This window comes from Squalius cephalus, assembly GCF_949319135.1.
Source record: "Squalius cephalus genome assembly, chromosome: 17".
In the NCBI taxonomy this organism is placed as follows: Eukaryota; Metazoa; Chordata; class Actinopteri; order Cypriniformes; family Leuciscidae; genus Squalius; species Squalius cephalus.
The window spans coordinates 22,954,885-22,976,157 of NC_137138.1; the positions used below are offsets into that span (position 1 = coordinate 22,954,885).

The following is a 21,273-nucleotide window of genomic DNA, read 5'->3' on the forward strand; positions in this document are numbered from 1 at the left end:
CATATCTTTCACATCTACTGCAGTCAGATTCACCCGTGTTCACTCCGAAGGAATCACTCACATGACCTGTGCACTTGTAATGACACATCAAGGATGTTAAGAGGCTAAAAGCAGGTTTAAAACTTGCCCCATTGAAGTCAACAGGGTGCAAATTTTAAAAAGAGGATAACACGGTGTAGGCAACACCGATTTTTGTCGTTGTTCTCTGTACTGACAGCACTCCAAATGTACAAAAAAATTAGCTCAATGTTAAAATTGACCGGAGTTCTCCTTTTAAGTACTGATGTACTATAAATTGCAAATGCAAGGTAAAAATTGGAACCTGCATTTGTTTCACAGGGTTTTATCTCTTTTCTTTTAGGTTTTTAAATGTTTTTTTAGAGATGACGCTTAAGTCTGCATTTTGCGGTTTAAAAATACAGAAAAAAACAGCAATATTGTAAAACATTTCTATTCAAAATAACTTTTCTATATGAATATATTTTAAAATGTAATTTATTTGTGTGATGGCAAAGCTAAAATTTCAAAAGCCATTACTAACAGTCTTCATTTATTATTATCAATGTTGAAAAGAGTTTAACATTTTTGCTGTAACTGTGACTTATTTTCGGAAACTTATTTTCCTTGTTGAATAAAAAAAAAAAACCCCACAAATTTAGCGATAGTGTATATTAAAATTCAAAAACAATAAAGTATCTAAATTTGCTAGTGCTAAACAATAAGAATTTGTTCAAAATAATTGTTTAAGACAACAAATGGCTATAAGAAAATAAAGACAACTTCAGTAATTTCCAAAAAAAATCAACATATACATTTATTTCTCTTTTATTCCACACTGGCGTTTGAACGGTCCAAAACATGTTTCATTTCCTCCTCTCTGAAAATCATTTACAATAAATCACAATTATAAATAAACCTGTTACATGTCTGACTAGAAACATTTTTCAAGTTGTTCCTCCATTTTACACACCTACACAAGTCCTTGAAAGCCTCCCCCTTTTTCATAAACCAAAAACAGAGTTTCTTTAAATCATCCTCCTAAATGCACTTTTTGCACTATGAATACAAGGATCCTTGGATAAGACGTAAAACCTAACCTCTGCTATGTGCACTAAACAGCTGTGAGGGCTCTGGCTCACTGGAATGTGTGATGGAGAGATGAGAAGAGACGCCATCTTTTGGTCTCTCTGAACTACTCTTCTTTAGACAGCTGAAAACGGATATTTCTTTCCTATTGTTTTTTACAAAGACAAAAAGAAACCACACGAACCAGACGTTTGAAATGTCAAGGCTTGTAACGTGTGCCGTGTTCCCTTTTGGGCAGACGTTTTTTTTTTTTTGCACAAACGTTGTTATATCTACACAACCTCTCGTCCGCAGTATGAATCGTGTACTTTACGCAGACCTTTGGATGCAAAAGTTCCTAGTATCAACATATTCATGACGGTTGTGCACCATAAACTCCTTTTGTATTGATTTGACTTCATTTTTTGCTTGATTTTTGTTTTTATCCACACAAATAAATCAACATCTCAAAATTAAGCAAGTTTGTTCACGTATCAAAATATATCTAATTAAACACAAATCTATCAATTAAGTCAAGGTCTCACCATAAAATCATATTATATTCTATTTAGGATGAAAAGTTCACAAGTATGAAATTCTGATGTAGCTTATTCTGACAGGGAAAGTAATACTCAACATCAACAATATATAGTCTTATTTTTGTTAAACTGTGAGGACGGCCCACTTAAGACGTCCCCCTCTCACTCACACACACACACGCACACACTCTGAATCAAAACCCCCACTCATTCACACACATGCGCACAATGAATAGTAAAACCTAAGTACCATTCACATTACAGTGCCTTGCCCATAAAAAACATGGGACTAGAGTGAATTTGCTCATGTTTGGGTAAGTTACAAAATATAATATAATATCTATATTTGCTGATGTGAACAATGGCAGTGTGAAATCACAATAGGATATGTATGCATTGGACAAGACCTTATGATACGACACTTTAGATCTCAAAAACAGGCATGACCTGCAGTGCAGGTAGTCGTCTATGACACTGATTCGAGGAGGGCGTGACTGCTGGACAAAGACATGTGATTGGTTCTTAGGTCTGTCAGTCAAACTCTCTGCCTCAGTCCCGTCCCACCGCTGTCTTACGGGCCTCCGCTGTACGAGTAATCTGCTTTGTTGTGCATGACCAGCTTGTTGTCCACAAAGTAGAAGCTGTCGGACTGCGTCTCGTAAGGATGGAGGACCATCTCACGTACTGAAATAAAAGAAAACACGTCAGAGAGCTCAAACCACCCTTGAGATATGCAGATAATGTGATAATTATGAAGCTTTTTTAAAAGCTCCTAGATGCTGTTAGGTCAATGACATGATGTTCATTACTTGTCTGGGTCTATTAATGTATTAAAAAATATATTTAAAAAGCAATTAATGCATTCAATGACTCGAAGTAAAAAAACGGTTTTGATATTATAATGAACCTTATTAAAAGGATGAAATCCTTGAAATAAAAAGTAAGTGCAACGCATCCTTTTCTATAAAATTGAAGTTTTAATTTTAAGTTAAAATAAATTACATACACATATGGTGTGTGTGTGTGTGTGTGTGTGTGTAGATATGTATATGTATATGTATATGTATATGTATATGTATATGTATATGTATATACACTGCTCAAAAAAATAAAGGGAACACTTTTTAATCAGAGAATAGCATCAAGTCAGTTAAACTCCTGGGATATTGATCTGGTCAGTTAAGTAACAGAGGGGGTTGGTAATCAGTTTCAGCTGCTTTAGTGTTAATGACATTAACAGTAGGTTCACTAGATGGGCAACAGTGAGACAACCCCCAAAACAGGAATGGTTTTACAGGTGGAGGCCACTGACATTTTTTCCCTACTCATCTTTTCGGACTGTTTTTCACCAGTTTTGCATTTGGCTAGGGTCAGTGTCACTACTGGTAGCATGAGGCGATACCTGGACCCTACAGAGGTTGCGCAGGCAGTCCAGCTCCTTCAGGATGGCTCATCAATACGTGCCATTGCCAGAAGGTTTGCTGTGTCTCCCAGCACAGTCTCAAGAGCATGGAGGAGATTCCAGGAAGACAGACAGCTACTCTAGGAGAGCTGGACAGGGCCGTAGAAGGTCCTTAACCCATCAGCAGGACCGGTATCTGCTCCTTTGTGCGAGGAGGAACATGATGAGCACTGCCAGAGCCCTACAAAATGACCTCCAGCAGGCCACTGGTGTGAATGTCTCTGACCAAACAATCAGAAACAGACTTCATGAGGGTGGCCTGAGGGCCCAACGTCCTCTAGTGGGCCCTGTGCTCACTGCCCAGCACCAGGGAGCTCGATTGGCATTTCCCATTGAACACCAGAATTGGCAGGTCCGCCACTGGTGCCCTGTGGTTTTCACAAATGAGAGCAGGTTCACCCTGAGCACGTGACAGACAGGAAAGGGTCTGGAGAAGCCGTGGAGAATGTTATGCTGCCTGTAACATCGTTCAGCATGACCGGTTTTGGTGGTGGGTCAGTGATGGTCTGGGGAGGCATATCCATGGAGGGACGCACAGACCTCTGCAGGCTCGACAATGGCACCCTGACTGCCATTAGGTATCGGGATGAAATCCTTGGATCCATTGTCAGACCCTATGCTGGTGCAGTGGGTCCTGGGTTCCTCCTGGTGCACAACAATGCCCGGCCTCATGTGGCGAGAGCATGCAGGCAGGTCCTGGAGGATGAAGGAATGATACCATTGAAGGGCCACCACGCTCACCTGACCTACGTCCAATAGAACACCTCTGGGACATTGTGTTTCGGTCCATCTGATATCACCTGGTTGCACCTCAGACTGTCCAGGAGCTCAGTGATGCGCTGGTCCAGATCTGGGAGGAAATACCCCAGGACACCATCCGTCGTCTCATTAGGAGCATGCCCCGACGTTGTCAGGCATGCATACAAGCACGTGGGGGCCATACAAACTACTGAGTACCATTTTGAGTTGCTGCAATGAAATTTCAGCAAAATTGACAAGCCTGCTGCATCATTTTTTCACTTAGATTTCCGGGGTGTCTTTGAATTCAATCCTCTGTAGGTTGATCATTTTCATTTCCATCAAACGATGTGGCATCCTTTCGTTCATAACACATTACCCAGTCCATATTAGTATAGATATCCAGCATGATATTTTTCCCCATTGAGATCTGATGTGTTTTCAAAGTGTTCCTTTAATTTTTTTGAGCAGTGTATATATATATATATATATATATATATATATATATATATATATATATATACATACAGTGAGGAAAATAAGTATTTGAACACCCTGCTATTTTGCAAGTTCTCCCACTTAGAAATCATGGAGGGGTCTGAAATTGTCATCGTAGGTGCATGTCCACTGTGAGAGACAATCTAAAAAAAAAAAATCCAGAAATCACAATGTATGATTTTTTTAACTGTTTATTTGTATGATACAGCTGCAAATAAGTATTTGAACACCTGAGAAAATCAATGTTAATATTTGGTACAGTAGCCTTTGTTTGCAATTACAGAGGTCAAACGTTTCCTGTAGTTTTTCACCAGGTTTGCACACACTGCAGGAGGGATTTTGGCCCACTCCTCCACACAGATCTTCTCTAGATCAGTCAGGTTTCTGGGCTGTCGCTGAGAAACACGGAGTTTGAGCTCTCTCCAAAGATTCTCTATTGGGTTTAGGTCTGGAGACTGGCTAGGCCACGCCAGAACCTTGATATGCTTCTTACAGAGCCACTCCTTGGTTATCCTGGCTGTGTGCTTCGGGTCATTGTCATGTTGGAAGACTCAGCCTCGACCCATCTTCAATGCTCTAACTGAGGGAAGGAGGTTGTTCCCCAAAATCTCGCAATACATGGCCCTGGTCATCCTCTCCTTAATACAGTGCAGTCGCCCTGTCCCATGTGCAGAAAAACACCCCCAAAGCATGATGCTACCACCCCCATGCTTCACAGTAGGGATGGTGTTCTTGGGATGGTACTCATCATTCTTCTTCCTCCAAACACGTTTAGTGGAATTATGACCAAAAAGTTCTATTTTGGTCTCATCTGACCACATGACTTTCTCCCATGACTCCTCTGGATCATCCAAATGGTCATTGGCAAACTTAAGACGGGCCTTGACATGTGCTGGTTTAAGCAGGGGAACCTTCCGTGCCATGCATGATTTCAAACCATGACGTCTTAGTGTATTACCAACAGTAACCTTGGAAACGGTGGCCCCAGCTCTTTTCAGGTCATTGACCAGCTCCTCCCGTGTAGTTCTGGGCTGATTTCTCACCTTTCTTAGGATCATTGAGACCCCACGAGGTGAGATCTTGCATGGAGCCCCAGTCCGAGGGAGATTGACAGTCATGTTTCGCTTCTTCCATTTTCTAATGATTGCTCCAACAGTGGACCTTTTTTCACCAAGCTGCTTGGCAATTTCCCTGTAGCCCTTTCCAGCCTTGTGGAGGTGTACAATTTTGTCTCTAGTGTCTTTGGACAGCTCTTTGGTCTTGGCCATGTTAGTAGTTGGATTCTTACTGATTGGGTGGACAGGTGTCTTTATGCAGCTAACGACCTCAAACAGGTGCATCTAATTTAGGATAATAAATGGAGTGGAGGTGGACATTTTAAAGGCAGACTAACAGGTCTTTGAGGGTCAGAATTCTAGCTGATAGACAGGTGTTCAAATACTTATTTGCAGCTGTATCATACAAATAAATAGTTAAAAAATCATACATTGTGATTTCTGGATTTTTTTTTTAGATTATGTCTCTCACAGTGGACATGCACCTACGATGACAATTTCAGACCCCTCCATGATTTCCAAGTGGGAGAACTTGCAAAATAGCAGGGTGTTCAAATACATATTTTCCTCACTGTATATTATTTATATATATATATTATATAAATAATATAATATATTAAATATATATAAATATATATATTTATATTAGGGATGCAACAATACAGTTAGCCCACGGTTCAATACATACCTCGGTTTTTTAACCACGGTTTTCGGTTCGGTTCGGTTCTGACACATAATAGTGTTTTTTTGTTATTCTGTGCTTAGGCAATAGGAACAGTAAGAGGTTAAGGAGAAAAAAATAAAAACGATTTATTGCAATACTCCTTTATTTTACTTAAAAGCTAAGCAAAGTCCACTAGTTCTTAGTGTATTGTATAATATACAATTAACACTGACATCTCTTTACCTCAGAGCGTCCGTTAACTGAATGTCACCTGAAAATCCGATAACATCAGCAATTTTCATTCAAGCAGCTGATTTCTGTGAATGAATGTAAAACTAAATGTATATTGCAGCACAGGGTGAAGTCAGTATATACATTAACGACGATTTGAGACAAATAAATGTACATTTAATGTAAAACTATATAGATGGCATTCTGTGGCGCGGCAGGATTTTGAACACGGTCCTGAGCCGAAAGGCGCCGACGGTGTGTGTAGCGCTACGTACACTCATAGAGAATAATGTTTTCGAATTTAAAAGACGTGGCGCTGCGCGTCCGGTGTGCGACCCCTTTAAATTGACCATTTCAAATAAACATATTTGTGCCTTCAGACAGTGATATTGGGTGATGGCGCCGCAGATGTGCAGTCATGTTGGAAGTGTCTCCGTTTGAGTAGGCTACACGTGTAAAACAATGCTTGCACACAGTTATTTTTATTGTTTACCGTTTTTTCTTCCTCGGCACTATACTCAACGGCAAAACCGAAATGTCCCCACACCACGGATTTGAAAGACGCCGGCGCTTCCTCGTACTGTAGCCTCACTTCACCGCCGCTCGCCATGTTAAAGTGTGGAATGATGGTTAAGCGCCCCCTAAATTTAGAGCATATTGAATATTTACTCGCGGGGAATTTCCTTATCAGCTTGTAGACTTACAGGCACACACAAACAGTCAATTCGGAGAGAAATAAAACGCACATAAATTATTTAAACGTAAAACCGAAAAAACCGCAATTCACAAGCGCGTATTGAACCGTGGATGTCGTACCGAACGGTTCAATATTATATTGAGAATTGTGGCATCCCTAATATATATATATATATATATATATATATATATATATATATATATATATATATATATATATATATACACACACACATTATACACATATGTATTATGTTCAGATTCATAATCAGTAGGGTGAAGTTACTATGAAGTGAATCTATGCAGAATATCATTATATATTCGCATAGACATTTGTATTTTAACTATTTACCACAGGAATAAATTACACTTAAAATATATCAAAACAGAAAAAAAAAGTCTTTTTTAATTCTACTAATATTTATTGACTGTTTTTACGGTATTTTTGATCAAATAAATGCAGCCTCTTTGAGCATAAGAGACTTCTTTTATTAAAAAAGCAACCTCCATTGACAATGTTGCTGGCACTTACTGAGATCCTCTGAGAGCGGCGGGAACTCGTAGATGTGCTCACAGGTGTTCTTGCTGCTGGGGATGCAGAAGCCAAACTCAAAGTCGAAGCTCTTCAGCAGCTGTTCGCGGAAATAGTGCCTCTCAATCATCCGGAAGTTATTGATGGGGATGTCCCCTACTGTGAATTCAACACTAAAACACAGAAACAAGGTATTCAGCAGAGATCTGGCTCTTCAGTGTTCATTTATATGTAGTTTTTCACTTGGGGAAATTTAGATAGTTGTTTACTTATTAACTTTCCTACGACTGTTCATCATTTCTTTCCTCAATGTATTACGTGAACTGGATACATTATTTATAATGAGAAGCTTATTGCATCTCCCTCTACATTCTGCCCTTTAGCATGATTATGTAATTTATTTGACAGGTTTAATTTAGAGACATTATTTATGCTCTTTTTGTTGTGATTATTATGTCTGACCTTAATAAGCATGCGCCTGTTGTGGTGGAATATGAGACGGTTCAACTAATGAATATCAACTGTCTGTCCTTTAATGTGCTACTGAGTTTATTTTTTTTCTCTTTGCAAGAGAGGACAATATGATAGGACAGGACTCCAGTAATGATCTAATTATGCAAATATTTAATGATATTCTGTATGGGTTCATTTTTAGTAAATTTACTCTCCTGATTAATTTAACAGACATTTGAATTTGAACAAATATAGTTTTGATTGGTTGAACTTGACCTGATGGTTTCTAGGAAAATGATGCATTAAAGGGCAACATACATTACCATTCAAAACTTATTACAGCGAGCCCTATATAAATCATTCTAATATGCTGATTTGGTGCTCAAGAAACATTTCTTATAATTATCAATGTTGAAAACAGTTGTATTGCTTAATATGTTTGTGAAAACTGTGATGCATTCAAAAGGACAGGAATTGTATAAAATAGAAATCTTTTGTAACATTATAAAATGTCTTGTCTTTACTGTCCTTGATGAATAAAATTATTCATTTATTTGCTATACACGCTCCCCGGACACGTTATTAGGTACACCTGCTCAACTGCTCATTAATGCAAATATCTAATCAGCCAATCAGATGGCAGCTACTCAATGCATTTAGGCATGTAGACAACATGGTCAAGACAATCTGCTGAAGTTCAAACTGAGCATCAGAAGAAAGGGGATTTAAGTGACTTTGAACATGGCATGGTTGTTGTTGCCAGACGGGCTGGCCTGAGTATTTCAGAAACTGCTGATTTACTGGAATTTTCACACACAACAATATCTAAGGTTTACAGAGAATGGTCTGAAAAAGAAAATATCCAGTGAGCGGCAGTTCTGTGAGTGAAAATGCTTTGTTGATGCCAGAGGTCAGATGAGAATGGCCAGACTGGTTCGAGCTGATAGAAAGACATCAGTAACTCTAATAACCACTTGTTACAACCGAGGTCTGCAGAAGAGCATCTCTGAACAAACAACATGTCGAAACCTTGAAGTAGATGGGCTACAGCAGCAGAACACACACTGGGTGCCACTCCTGTCTGATGAGAACAGGAAACTGAAGCTACAATTAACACGGGTTTAGCAAAAAATGGACAATAAAAGATTGGAAAAATGTTGCCTGGTCTGATGAGTCTGGATTTCTGCAACGTTCAGATGGTAGGGTCAGAATTTGGCGTAAACAATATGAAAGCATGGATCCATCCTGCCTTGTATCAATGGTTCAGGCTGGTGCTTGTAGTGTAATGGTGTGGGGATATTCTCTTGGCACACTTTGGGCCCCTTAGTAACAAATGAGCATATTTTTAACACCACAGCCTACCTGAGTATTGTTGCTGACCATGTCCATCCATTTATGACCACCAGTGCACACATCTTCTGATGGCTACTTCCAGCAGGATAACACACCATGTCACAAAGATCGAATCATCTCAAACTGGTTTCTTGAACATGGCAATGAGTTCACTTTACTCAAATGGTCTCCAAAGTCACCAGATCACCTTTGGGATGTGGTGGAACAGGAGATTCGAAAAAATGGATGTGCAGCCAACAAATCTGCAGCAACTGTGTGATTCTAAATCTCTGAGGAATGTTTCCAGCACCTTCTTGAATCTATGCCGCGGGGAATTAAAGGCAGCCCAACACTGTACCTGATAAAGTGGCCGGTGTGTGAATGTGAATGTATTTTTGTAACTATATTACTAACCCAATACTTTTTGAAATGGTAGTGTATACACTGACTAATTTTAAAAACTGTACTTACGTGGCTCCTACTTGACGTAGCCGTAAGAAAGCCGGTGTAAACTGATAACGTACAAACCGCCCTGCGTTTGGATCAACATCTCTTTTATCCCCTCCTTTATCTGAAAAAAAAAAAAAAAAAAAAAAAAAAAAAAAAAAAAAAATCACAAAAACAACAAAAAAAAACATCACAATGAGAATTAAATGTGTAACATAATTGATATACAGGTATGTGTCTGTTCATAATTTATGATGATCGTGTAACCAAGTGTTAAAAGGACTAAATCAAGACAGCCGAGACAAGCAGACATTTTACTTTTTTTGTTATATATATATTGAAGCTGTGAATGCTGCAGGTTTTTTTTTTTCTACAGCAAATGCACACCATTCACTCACAGCACATTACTTCATGAATCTCATCCTATTTCAGTCTTCTGTTCCATTTCAGTGAACTTCATGTGACTGCAGTAACACCTAGTGGTCAGAAAATTACTAATACTCCTTTATAACTCTGGAAATGGTTTTACCTAGTGAAATAAAACTTGGTATGTGCACCTTGGGTAAAAAAATTCTCAGAACCTTTGACCTGCTCTGCCTGATATTGTGCCAAATATTATTGCTCATTTGACAGTTCAGTCTGCAATGATGTGCCTGGCCCCATAATTGCAGCTTGTAGCTATATTATTTTTGTTATTTTATATTATTTTTGTTATTTTATATTATTATTTTATAAGTGTTCATAAAAAGACCTGTAATAATACTTGTAATATACAAATGAATATTGTAAAATGTAACCTCGCGCTAACAAACACCTTAATCAAAATATATCTGATATATTAGCAGATCACATCTCACTGCTGCAGTGGATTATTAACTGATTTTATCTTTAACAACACACTCAAACTTTTCTTTGCAATGTCAAATGTGAAGCCCACAAGTTTGTTACTCAACATTGCTAATTATAGGCCCAAAACCTGGACACAATTGTCAAAATCAAGCCAGCCTTTGTGCTAAGGTAATAAAAGTTTGTCTTTTTACATGTGTACACACACACAGTATATTAACTGTATAACTGTGTCAACTGTAAATACAGTAGATTAAATACATGGATGTAAGACCTACAAGATCCAGTACACTCTCCTGTATTCAGTATCCAGACCCAGTAAACTGCTGATGACATGACTGGAATCGGTAACCCGCTGGAAGTGGCCGTTCACACTCACCTGTGGCTGGTGGTTTGGTGATCTCAAACAGTGTGGTTGCTGTCTCCATATCCCTGATCTTGAAACGTGTGAAGTCAATATTGTACACATTGTCTTCTGGACTACACAGATAGTCTGTGGGGGGAAAAAAAGAAAAAAATAACTACATTTACAAATGAATATTCCTGTTCCCTACAATCATATACACTTTAAGAGCCACGGTTGTAATGATAATGTCAGCAGTTCAAATTGGTACCTTAATAATTTAGTATTACACAGATGTATAAGACAGCAGAGAGTTTACTTGGAAGCAAAGCCAAAAGTGCCCTAAAATGTATCTTAAAGCAAAAATAAAATTTGTCCAAAAACCTTTATTTTATAAGATAAAGAGCAAAAATGCACAAATTAATCCCAGACAAAAACGAAACAAAAAACGTGCAAAATTTGTCCAAATATTATAATTGCATTATTTAGGGTCCGTTTGCACGACACCATTTTCAACTAAAACCGTATGCGTTTTGCCCGTTCATTTACAATGGCGTTTTGGGCTCCTAAAAATGCAAACTTTTGAAAATGGGTTTTAAAGTGCACATGTTTGAAAGCAATACCATTATCGTCTCTGTGTAAACTACAAAAATGCAAATTCATACGCATACATATTACGTGTGCAGTCAACAGGCGTGTAAGTGTTTCTTAGTGACATCGCCAACTACTGGCCTGGCAGCAGAACACAGCGTTTTTAATTGCTTTCATGGATCCGTGTGAACGGGATCGTTTTCACCACTTTGTCGTCTGTACATGAAAAACACAAAGGAAAAACTTTTCCGTTTTTAGTACATTGTTGTTGTGTGAACATACACTTAGACAAATTCTGTGATTTTAAGGGTTTTGATAAGCATTTAACATCCAGGGATGCAAACTCAGAGGAATTATTATAATTGCCTGATTATTAATATACACTGAATTCCAAAAAGAAAAATTGTACTTCAAATATGCACAAAAAAAAAAGTGTGGAATGTTGGACACCATGCACTCAACTGTCACAGCTTTAATTTATGTAGCGGAGGGGAAGGGGGTATCAGATTCAAAATAACCGTATAAAATTCATACACTACATGGTTGAATACATAGTGCATAGTGCGTAATTTGGGACACAACTAATGATCTTTTACCATGGCGATGACATTTGATAGCGAACATTAGCAGCAGTGTCCTAGACGTGACTGCACATGACTCCTAAATAAGAAAACACTGCAGTATGCTACAGATATCCATGCAATCACTCACTTTACATAGCATCTGTCATATCTACAACCACAAATGACCTGGCCTGGCGCTTGACTTAAAGCGGCAGTGAAAAGAGTCAAGATCTGTCTGTTTCAGACCTTCATTGTTACCACTAAACCTGCAAGAATGCAATGTAAACACACATGAACTCAGTCCGCACTATTTTTGCTTCAGTAAACCCCACAACCATAAGAAGTGACAGTGCCAATTAGTGTTTGCTGCTCTGTAGGTAGTGCATTGTGGGTATGTTTTGCGAGACGTACCCATGAATTGTACACATCGGAATTCTGACTCATTCTTAGGCAGTTCATTAGAGATGCCAGAATGACTGTTCCCGTGGGATGTTATTTGACAAATAAATTAGACCCTGCTTAGACAAACAGAGGCCACATTAAAAATAAGCCATTTCAAGTCAATAATTCAGTCATCACCCTTATGTTTTAAACAGAGCAATGGTAAATCAATTAGTATTTTAGGCCAAGTGCTGTGATTCACAATTTCCTATTCAGAGCACTCAAACTTCAGGGTATTTATACAGTAGCAGTATCAAGAAAAGAGTGGTAAATTGGTAAATGAACACCAACTGAACCATGGGCTGCGTTTCCCAAATGCGTCGCAAACCTAAGTTGATCGTAGAACAATTGCCACCAATGGTCCCTACGATCAACTTAGGCTTACGATGCTTTTGGGAAACGCAACCCTGGACAGATATAAAGATGGGAAAGGGAAAAACCCTATCATCCACAGCATTAAGCCTTGCAGGGACAAACAATAATGGGAATATGCAACTCATCAGGGCTTACACAATAGCAGCATTTAAATTGCAAATGAGCCATCTATTAAAATGCACAGTTGTTGGCACTTAATATTCAGATTTTGTATGTGTGTGATATCCTGAGCACACATTCTGGGGAGCGATCTGTCAAATTAGGGCTAATGGTATTTAAGTTTCAAAATAAAGCGGTTTTCAGCTATTATTCTAATTGTCTCTCACATTGTAATAACACATCTTTGTTTCGAAAAACATCTTCTGTATAACAACTGATAACTGTTTTCTGAAAACTCAGGATGACGTAGTACTGTATGTTATAGAGACACTATAAGAAAACCATTTGTAGGCCAAACATTACTATTATAACACATTTTGCAATAAATTTACATTTGTAGATCACTTTAATTGCCCATAACCAGATAGAAATTAGATTTAGCCAGAATAAAGATATGATGGATCCATGTATTTCCTTCAAAATTTCCCTTAAAGGTGCCGTAGAATGGATTATTTTATTATTTTATAATGTTTCCTGGAGTGCCCTTATAATGTTAGTATGTTTTTTAGATCAAAATTTGTTATAATTTAGAAATAAAAGGCATATTTCCTAGCCTAATTTCATCCATTGATTTGAACACTCTGTTTGAAGGGGCGTGTCTGCTGAGAGACTTCAGTGTTGTTGCCCACTGCTGTGATTGGCTGACATGCTTGCATATGAAATATCTGGCATTACATGTAGAGCTATCAGGAAAACTTTTACTATTACAACTATTATACGTTTTTACTATTACAGCTATCGGGATTAACGAATCATGAGAAGTTTTTTAAGTATTTAGATTTATTCCAGCATTGAGCAGATGACAGCCTGTTGATCGCGTGAATGAAGATCTTATCACTGCAACGCGATTTACTGATGCATAAACAGTGTTGAACGACTTTGAGAGAAAGATTATCTGTCTGAACTTGAACAATTACACATCAGAAATTCACATAACCCACTGGTTCTCCAGAGGCTCGGATGAAGGAACTAAAAAAATACTTGTGTGTTCATTTGTACATCCAAACACTGAGCAACTGCCATGCTTCGTTCGCTCGTTTGCAAGCCACGATGTCTCTCGAGGAAAAAACAATATCGCGCTGGATCTAGATAACACAGTGTAAATTATCGTTAATAAAATCACTACTTACCGCTTGCGGGAATATAACATTAGTTGAAATTGCCCCCTTCGTCTGTTTGAGACGCCGAGAGATGCCTGGCTGCTTGATATTGTTCCAGGTTAGAAAAACAGTCCGTGGTGAAATGGGCAGAGCAACTAACAACTTTGAATTAAACTGTAGCGGTATCCGATTATAGATAGATCTGCCATTTTCCCTATGATCCTCCTGCTTGTTTCTTCACCTGCAGAACTTCTGATGATTCGGCGAATCGGCGGCTGCGCAGTTCCGCCTGGCACTGAGCATGGGCTGGCATATGCAAATATTTAGAGGCGTACATATTAATGATCCCAACTGTTGCGTCACAGTTGGTGTTATGTGGAGATTCGCCTGTTTTTCAGGGGTGTTTTTCAAAAACGAGATTTAAATAAGAAAGAGAAAACTATGGTGTTTGAGACTCACTGTATGTCATGTCCATGTACTGAACTCTTGTTATTTAACTATGCCAAGATAAATTCAATTTTACATTCTAGGGCACATAAAAAATAAAATAATAAAATTTGGTCATTTCTTGTTGTAATGCAATAGCAAGCGATGTTAAAAAGTCAAATTGTGAAAGAGTAATAATGTGTAATGCATTTTCTAGTAATATATAACGTAATATTTTAATGGCTTCATCAAACTTGTATGTGGTGAGGTGACCAGAATTTGAATCCTGCTCAGATTTGCCCTTGTCTTGTATGGATTCATTAATTATGTCAATTAGATGCAATGAAAATGAGAAGTAATATTTAAAAAAAGTTGTTTAAAAAGGCTTAATTGCCTGTAATACTATTGCAAAATGACAGAATTTGTGAAATTAGTGCATATCAACCCAGCCCAGCCACAACGTTTAAGGTTGATAAAGTGACAATTAAAGAATCATGGTGAAGGGCAACGTTCTGAATGTTAACCGTATAATTCAGTTTATATGCATTTTTCGAGTACTGTTGAAGAATAAAGCTTGCCAGGAAATGTAGCCTATAGACTTGTATGACATTAAATTGGAGATGCTAACCAAAAAAAGCGCACACGTTATATTGGCTTCAGCAACCTGCACCACACAGTCTTCATAAGGTTATGATATTTGTAAATTACTCAATATACCACATATACCAAAAAACCCTATTTGCAACACATTAATTCTAATATACCATTTAGAAAGAATGCATCTAATCTATTGTGTCTGCTTTTCTAAAGACAAACCCACATAAAATTGTCCACAATCATGAACAATAACATGTTATCAACAACAACAAGATCCAGCCTATGAATGGATTTAACACAGCAAGCATTCTAAATAAGCCCACCTGAAAGAAGGTGCATTCCCTGGTCACATGCCACAGTTTAGCCCCTCCTCTCCGGACACTGTACATGTGCTCCCCTAAGAGCCCAGGGCCCAGATTAGGCCCTAAGCAGCTTAAGGCGTCTCAGCATGGCAGGGGCGGATTGGGACACGATCAGGAGATTTAAATGGCAGGCAGGTTTTGAGTACCTCTCTCTCTGCTGCACTACACTGTGATGTAACTACAACTGACCAAACACAGTCCTCAATCATACATTTTCCCATCTGGTTTTGTAATGGCATTAACCACACAGCACAGAAAAACAGACTCTGACCTGAATGAAATGCTGTCTGACCCATAATGCAAACATAGAGCTCTCTAGAATAAATGTTGGCAGCATATCTGTTGTAGGGATGTTGCGGTGACGGATTTTTTCCACCGGTTAATCGACGTGTAAAAAAACCGGTAATCCCGGTGTCACCGGGGTTGCGTGTCGGGGATTTCGCATGGCCGAAAATGCGGACGTGCACACGTCTCAATTTACTTTCACTTTAATTAGCGGCAATTCAGTAGCATTAATCTTGTTTGAATTAATCATGGGTTAATTTATTTTATTCTTAATAAAAATACACAAAACAATAAGACACTCGCTTGTAGTACACATCTTTATTGCAAAATGAATAATAACTTAACACACCATGTAAAAACTAAACAAAAGCACTTATGAAACACCTTTAAAGTGCATTTATTAACAAAACGAACCACTGCACACATCGTGCAAGTATCAAACAAGAAATTATATATATAAAAAAATCACTATTCGTTAAATAAAGTGCCTGCCTTTTTCAGCAAAAAAAAAAAACACCGCACAACCATCGAATATGAAACGAACGAACATCAAAAACTTCGTTAAATAAGGTAGCCTACCCGAATAATCACTGGACACTTAAGTGCAAAAAAAAAACTAATATAAAAATTAAACTCACGTTTGCATTTCTCTTTGAAACCAGATCTTCAGCCATCCTTTGCCCGTTAGCTCGCCTCACTCTCCTCAAATGATAAATGAAATCGGACACCTGCTGCTTTACTGCGGCGCTCGTTCCGCTTACGCTAAATTACGAAGGCACGTAATCACTAACTGAATTAAGTGCTTTATTACTATAGGCTAAAACTTCAACACGATGGGGACGGTGCCGGTGGTCAAGTGCTATGACCGGTAGGTGGGTTAAACACCGTGTATCACCGGTAACACCGACTATCGCAACAAGCCTAATCTGTTGGCCAATCAGAGGTTTTTAAGTTAGTCAAAAATCAGCTCAAAACCCGGCGCGAGTTCTGCACGCTCATGAATCCTGTCATTATATCCAACTAAGTATAAACGTCAATAATAGATTCTAGATAGATTGCACAGTTTCGTAATTATAACGGGAGTTTTTGCATAAGTGCAACTTTGTGTACCTCGGATTGTAATTGACAGCTTCAATGATTATAATGGCAGCGATCTTTGCTCACTTTCTGTAGACTATAAAGTATACATTTTTCATGCTGCTACCTACAGTTTCTGGATTGACAACCATATTTAAATGCATGATTAAGTCAGTGCTAACCACAGCATTGGACGGAGCAAAACAATCTGATACTGTATGCCAAATGATCCGTGCATTAAGTCTTGGAATGCAAGTGCAAAATAACAGAACTGCCCCTTTGTTGTTCACTTTTCAAATCAGTGACTTTTTACATTTTAAATTACAGATTTGTTTAAATATAAAACATGTGTTTTATGATCTGTCCTGACAGCGATTCTTTTTTTAATTCACAAAAAGGATGAGATTATTACACACGGTATCTTTGCATTTATTGTCAGTACTGGGCTCTCAGTTCCCATGAGTAGAGTACTTTGTATAGCGTGTGAGGATGATCGTGTTCGTCCGCCAACACCGAAGACCATTTTTGACCTAGGAAAACCCCTGTATATTGCACGTATTGTGAAAAGTGATCTACAAATAAATGTGAATTGAAAATGTGAAAAATGTAATGCTAGTCAGCGGATTCATTGCTCTGTTGCATAAAAGCTGCTATTTTGGAGGTTGCTATTTTTATGACGACATTTTCCACTTTGCCCCTTACAATCAGTTTTGAGATATGCAAGCATTTTTGACGTGAAACTTCGTGCACTAAATTTGAATACATGCAAGTATAAATGAGATTTCACAGTAAAGACAAAACACAAGATTTTCAGGTATTATTGACTTCAGTGGCGGCTCGTCAGGGGAGGCATAACCTAGCCAAGATTTTCAGGTGAAAATAGGAGAAGGACTATTTAATGTTAATAAAATTCCCAGTTATTCATTCCATGGCTCAGAATGTGTATTTTTTCTTTATAATTTCACAGCTGTAACACCATAACATGTTAATGAAATCAAAAGCTCCACTTTTCTTTCACGGACGTGCCGAATCTGCCGACGTAATTACAACTGCTAAGGGATAGAGAGGGCAAATCCATAGCCAGCCTCTTTTAGGCCTCTTGTGCCTCAGTCGGTAGAAAAAAAAATAGCCAATCACCATTGAGTGTTTCACCTTCAGCACTTGAGAAAAAAGTTACATAGCAGGGGAGGCTAGCCTTCCTCGGTATATCAACCAATCATCGAAAAGACGTAAATTACGTGAGATTAGCTTGAACTGCTACCGCTACGCTAATAATATACCACCAAGTACATTAATTATGGAGAGTAGCGATATTGAATATTTGATTGCCAACAAATTTACCAAGCTATCACTCAAACAGTATCTACAAATTAAAAATGAAGGAAAACTCCATGCTTAAGCTGGATATATAGGCTACAGCAATCAGCTTTACTAAACGGCCCAACACGCTCTTTTAACACGGACATTTAAGAAGGGGTGGATGTTTGCTTCAAGTGATAGGTGAGAGAAATTATATTTGTATTATCTATTATGTATATGTGTAATTTTCTGTGTAAAAGTGACCAAAAAGCCCTTTAAAGCAGTTAAGCAAATAATAATAAACATCATCGTCATCATCCTCCTCGGCAGGGGATCCCCAGACATTACAATTTAGTGTGCCGCCTCTATTTTAAAACCCACGAGCTGCCACTGATTGACTTACATTTCAATTCATTCTAGCAGGGTTGGAGAACACAGTGAGAGCATCAAAAGCAGAGAAATGCTTAACTTTATGCAAAAGAAAGGCAAAAAAAATGTGTACAGCAGCTAATCCTTGATGTCTGTCATAAGACTTTCAAAACCTGCTTTGAGGAGTGTGTTACAACTGCACTAGGTGATTACATTCATTCAGAGACTTTTATAATAACTGACTCATCTTAAACCCATTTAATAATCTGTGCAGTGAATGACGGCGACAGTAATGAGGATTAACGCAGAGATGTAATTCCTCAGTATCCGCTACATAACAACTAACACCTTTAGAGCAACACAAATTAATTTAACATCGACTTCTGTTCACTGACTACAAATGACACTTTGTACAAAATCACCTCTCCACTCCATCGCTCCATCTGGCTATTCATCTATGGCAGATTTTTGTCCAAGAGAGAGACAGAGACTGATGGAGTCTGCGTGAGTTTGGCTAGAAATGTGTGTAGCAGTACATTAATAAGAGGTGACCAGTAATCCGCTCTCAGGCACATCGCCCAGATCAGTGAGGTAATGCACAGAGTAGCAGGTGTGCGTCTATGAGTCGGGAATGAGCCAGTGTCACACTAACATGTCTCACGGTGGGCAGCAGAGACAGAGCGTGCCGGAAGGGTTTTGCTGTAAGATACATGAATACAGCCAACGTTTTGTCAGAGCCATGGTCTAGGAGTTCCAATATTGAGCTGTGGTGCTCGTGCAAGCAATGAAGCACTGAATCCGACATAGGGTTCAATATTGTGCAATATATAGAGTCTACAATTATATCGTGTTTGTTGTTTTAACAATATGCAATCTGACATTAGAGTATGTCCCTCATTTTACAAGAGCACACCTAGCGAGTAAACGCATAGACTACTAGAAGATGTAGTCTAGTAGGTTAGACTAATGAGCTTGAGCATTTAGAATGAACGCTTTCTGATTTAGTCTGTTAAAATGCCCCCAATGTTCAAGATAAGGGGGCAAGACACCTCTGTAAAAATGTGATATTGATTTTATATAACAGTTAAATAGACAAGTTAATATTAAGTGATTTACATTTTTAGACACAATATTGCCTGTTTTTGCTCTATCTCTTCATTGAAAATGGTTTCAAACAAAGCCACAGGACTTTTGTTACTGAATGAACGTGTCGTTTGAATGAATGATTCAATGACTCACTCATTAAGACAGTCAAATGCTTCATTCCTGAATGAATCAGCCGTTTGAATCGGTTGAAACTCAATGATACCACTTACTGGCGGTTTTAACGTCACATTTAGAGTATCCATTCATTTTTAAATAATTTCAAATCTCAATATTCAACGTTTTATGTGTAAACGCATCTAAATGCCACTTAAGATGCAGCATCTGTGTTTCCTCTGCATTGCAAAGATTCATTTTGTTGATACTGATTTATTTTGATTGGTAAAAGCCCTATCGTGTCTTGTCTTATTATTCTAATTAAATTGATTGATTAAATGTAATAATTTGACTGAAGATGATGCATACAGTTAATTATGTTAAAAAAATTGCCCTTATAAAAGGTAAAAATAGCCATAAAAAGGTCAATTTTAACTTAGCCTATTGGAAAACATTTCGGTCACTGCTGTGAACTGACCACTTCACTGGTTAAAGATCTTTGTGCTGGCATGGACTGTGAAGATTTAAACTGGTATACAGAGATGTGTACGAAACATGACTGATTCAAATGAGAACATCAGTGCTTTTCTGACCTTTAGGCGCAAGCCACGCGCAACAACCACCTGTTTAAATCGTGCTGTGGATATGTTCATAACCATACTAGCCCAACCACAAAAATAACCACCAGATGTTTGCTACATTAAAGCAGTCTTAAACGGAAAAACGGCTTGCTAACTGTATCATCAGCAAAGTAAACAACCACAAGGTCTGACAAAACTAAAACAAATGAACAGCCATTCAGTAATCACTAATACACACATGTAATTCTAAATTACACAGTGTTTTTCTAACAAATGATTAAAGGTAAACGAACATTAGAACTAGATGCCTCACCGCAAGTACAAAACAACCCTTAACTAGATAGCAGTAAGTTAACTATTACTAACTGACATTTCAAAGAACATAGATCTAGATTATTGATTCTCAACTGGTAGATCATGACCCTAAAACAGGTCACAGGTCTGTTCTGACAGGGTCAGCTGAGAACCACTGATCTAGATGACATTGAGTAGCCACTCTGAATGTGACCAGAATATTTTGAAAGCATAAGAGAACTTTAACTGTTTTGCACAGGCTTGCAACCCTTGTTTCCACATGCACACGAACAGGATGTAAAAACCTCAAAAAGTGCTTGGTGTTCTTATCACAAAAACACACAAGCACATTGTAGGACGAGAGAACCTGATAGAGGTCACAATTACACATGTCTGGTAGATTTAGGCTCAGCTTTGTAAACGCCCAGCCAGGAAATTCGCTTCATGGCCAGCACAGACATGACCGCCGTGCCTTTGGCCGTTTTAACGTGACCCTGGATCATTCTGCATTAGCATCAAGTAGCGCCGGGGTGAGAGGATAGGCCGCTGTGAGCACACCATGGAAACAAGAACAACAACATGCTGGCATGACAGAAGAGTTTAAAGTGCTCAAATAAAAAAACATGGCTCAAGTAAAAAAGGGCAACAGGAAG

The 21,273-nt window shown here is 38.3% G+C and overlaps 1 protein-coding gene across 1 annotated transcript in view; it reads right to left on the reverse strand.

Annotated features, from left to right (window-relative positions):
* Nucleotides 1–788: 788 nt before the first annotated feature.
* Nucleotides 789–21,273, reverse strand: part of unc119a2 (unc-119 lipid binding chaperone a2) — a 30,239-nt gene continuing 9,754 nt past the window's right edge. Inside the window, exons 2-5 of the mRNA XM_079898279.1 lie at nt 10,938–11,051; nt 9,737–9,836; nt 7,481–7,653; nt 789–2,288 (exon numbers count right to left, since the gene is read on the reverse strand). Coding sequence (XP_079754405.1) covers nt 2,176–2,288; nt 7,481–7,653; nt 9,737–9,836; nt 10,938–11,051 — 500 coding nt within the window. The 3' untranslated portion in view covers nt 789–2,175. The remainder of the gene's footprint in view (nt 2,289–7,480; nt 7,654–9,736; nt 9,837–10,937; nt 11,052–21,273) is intronic.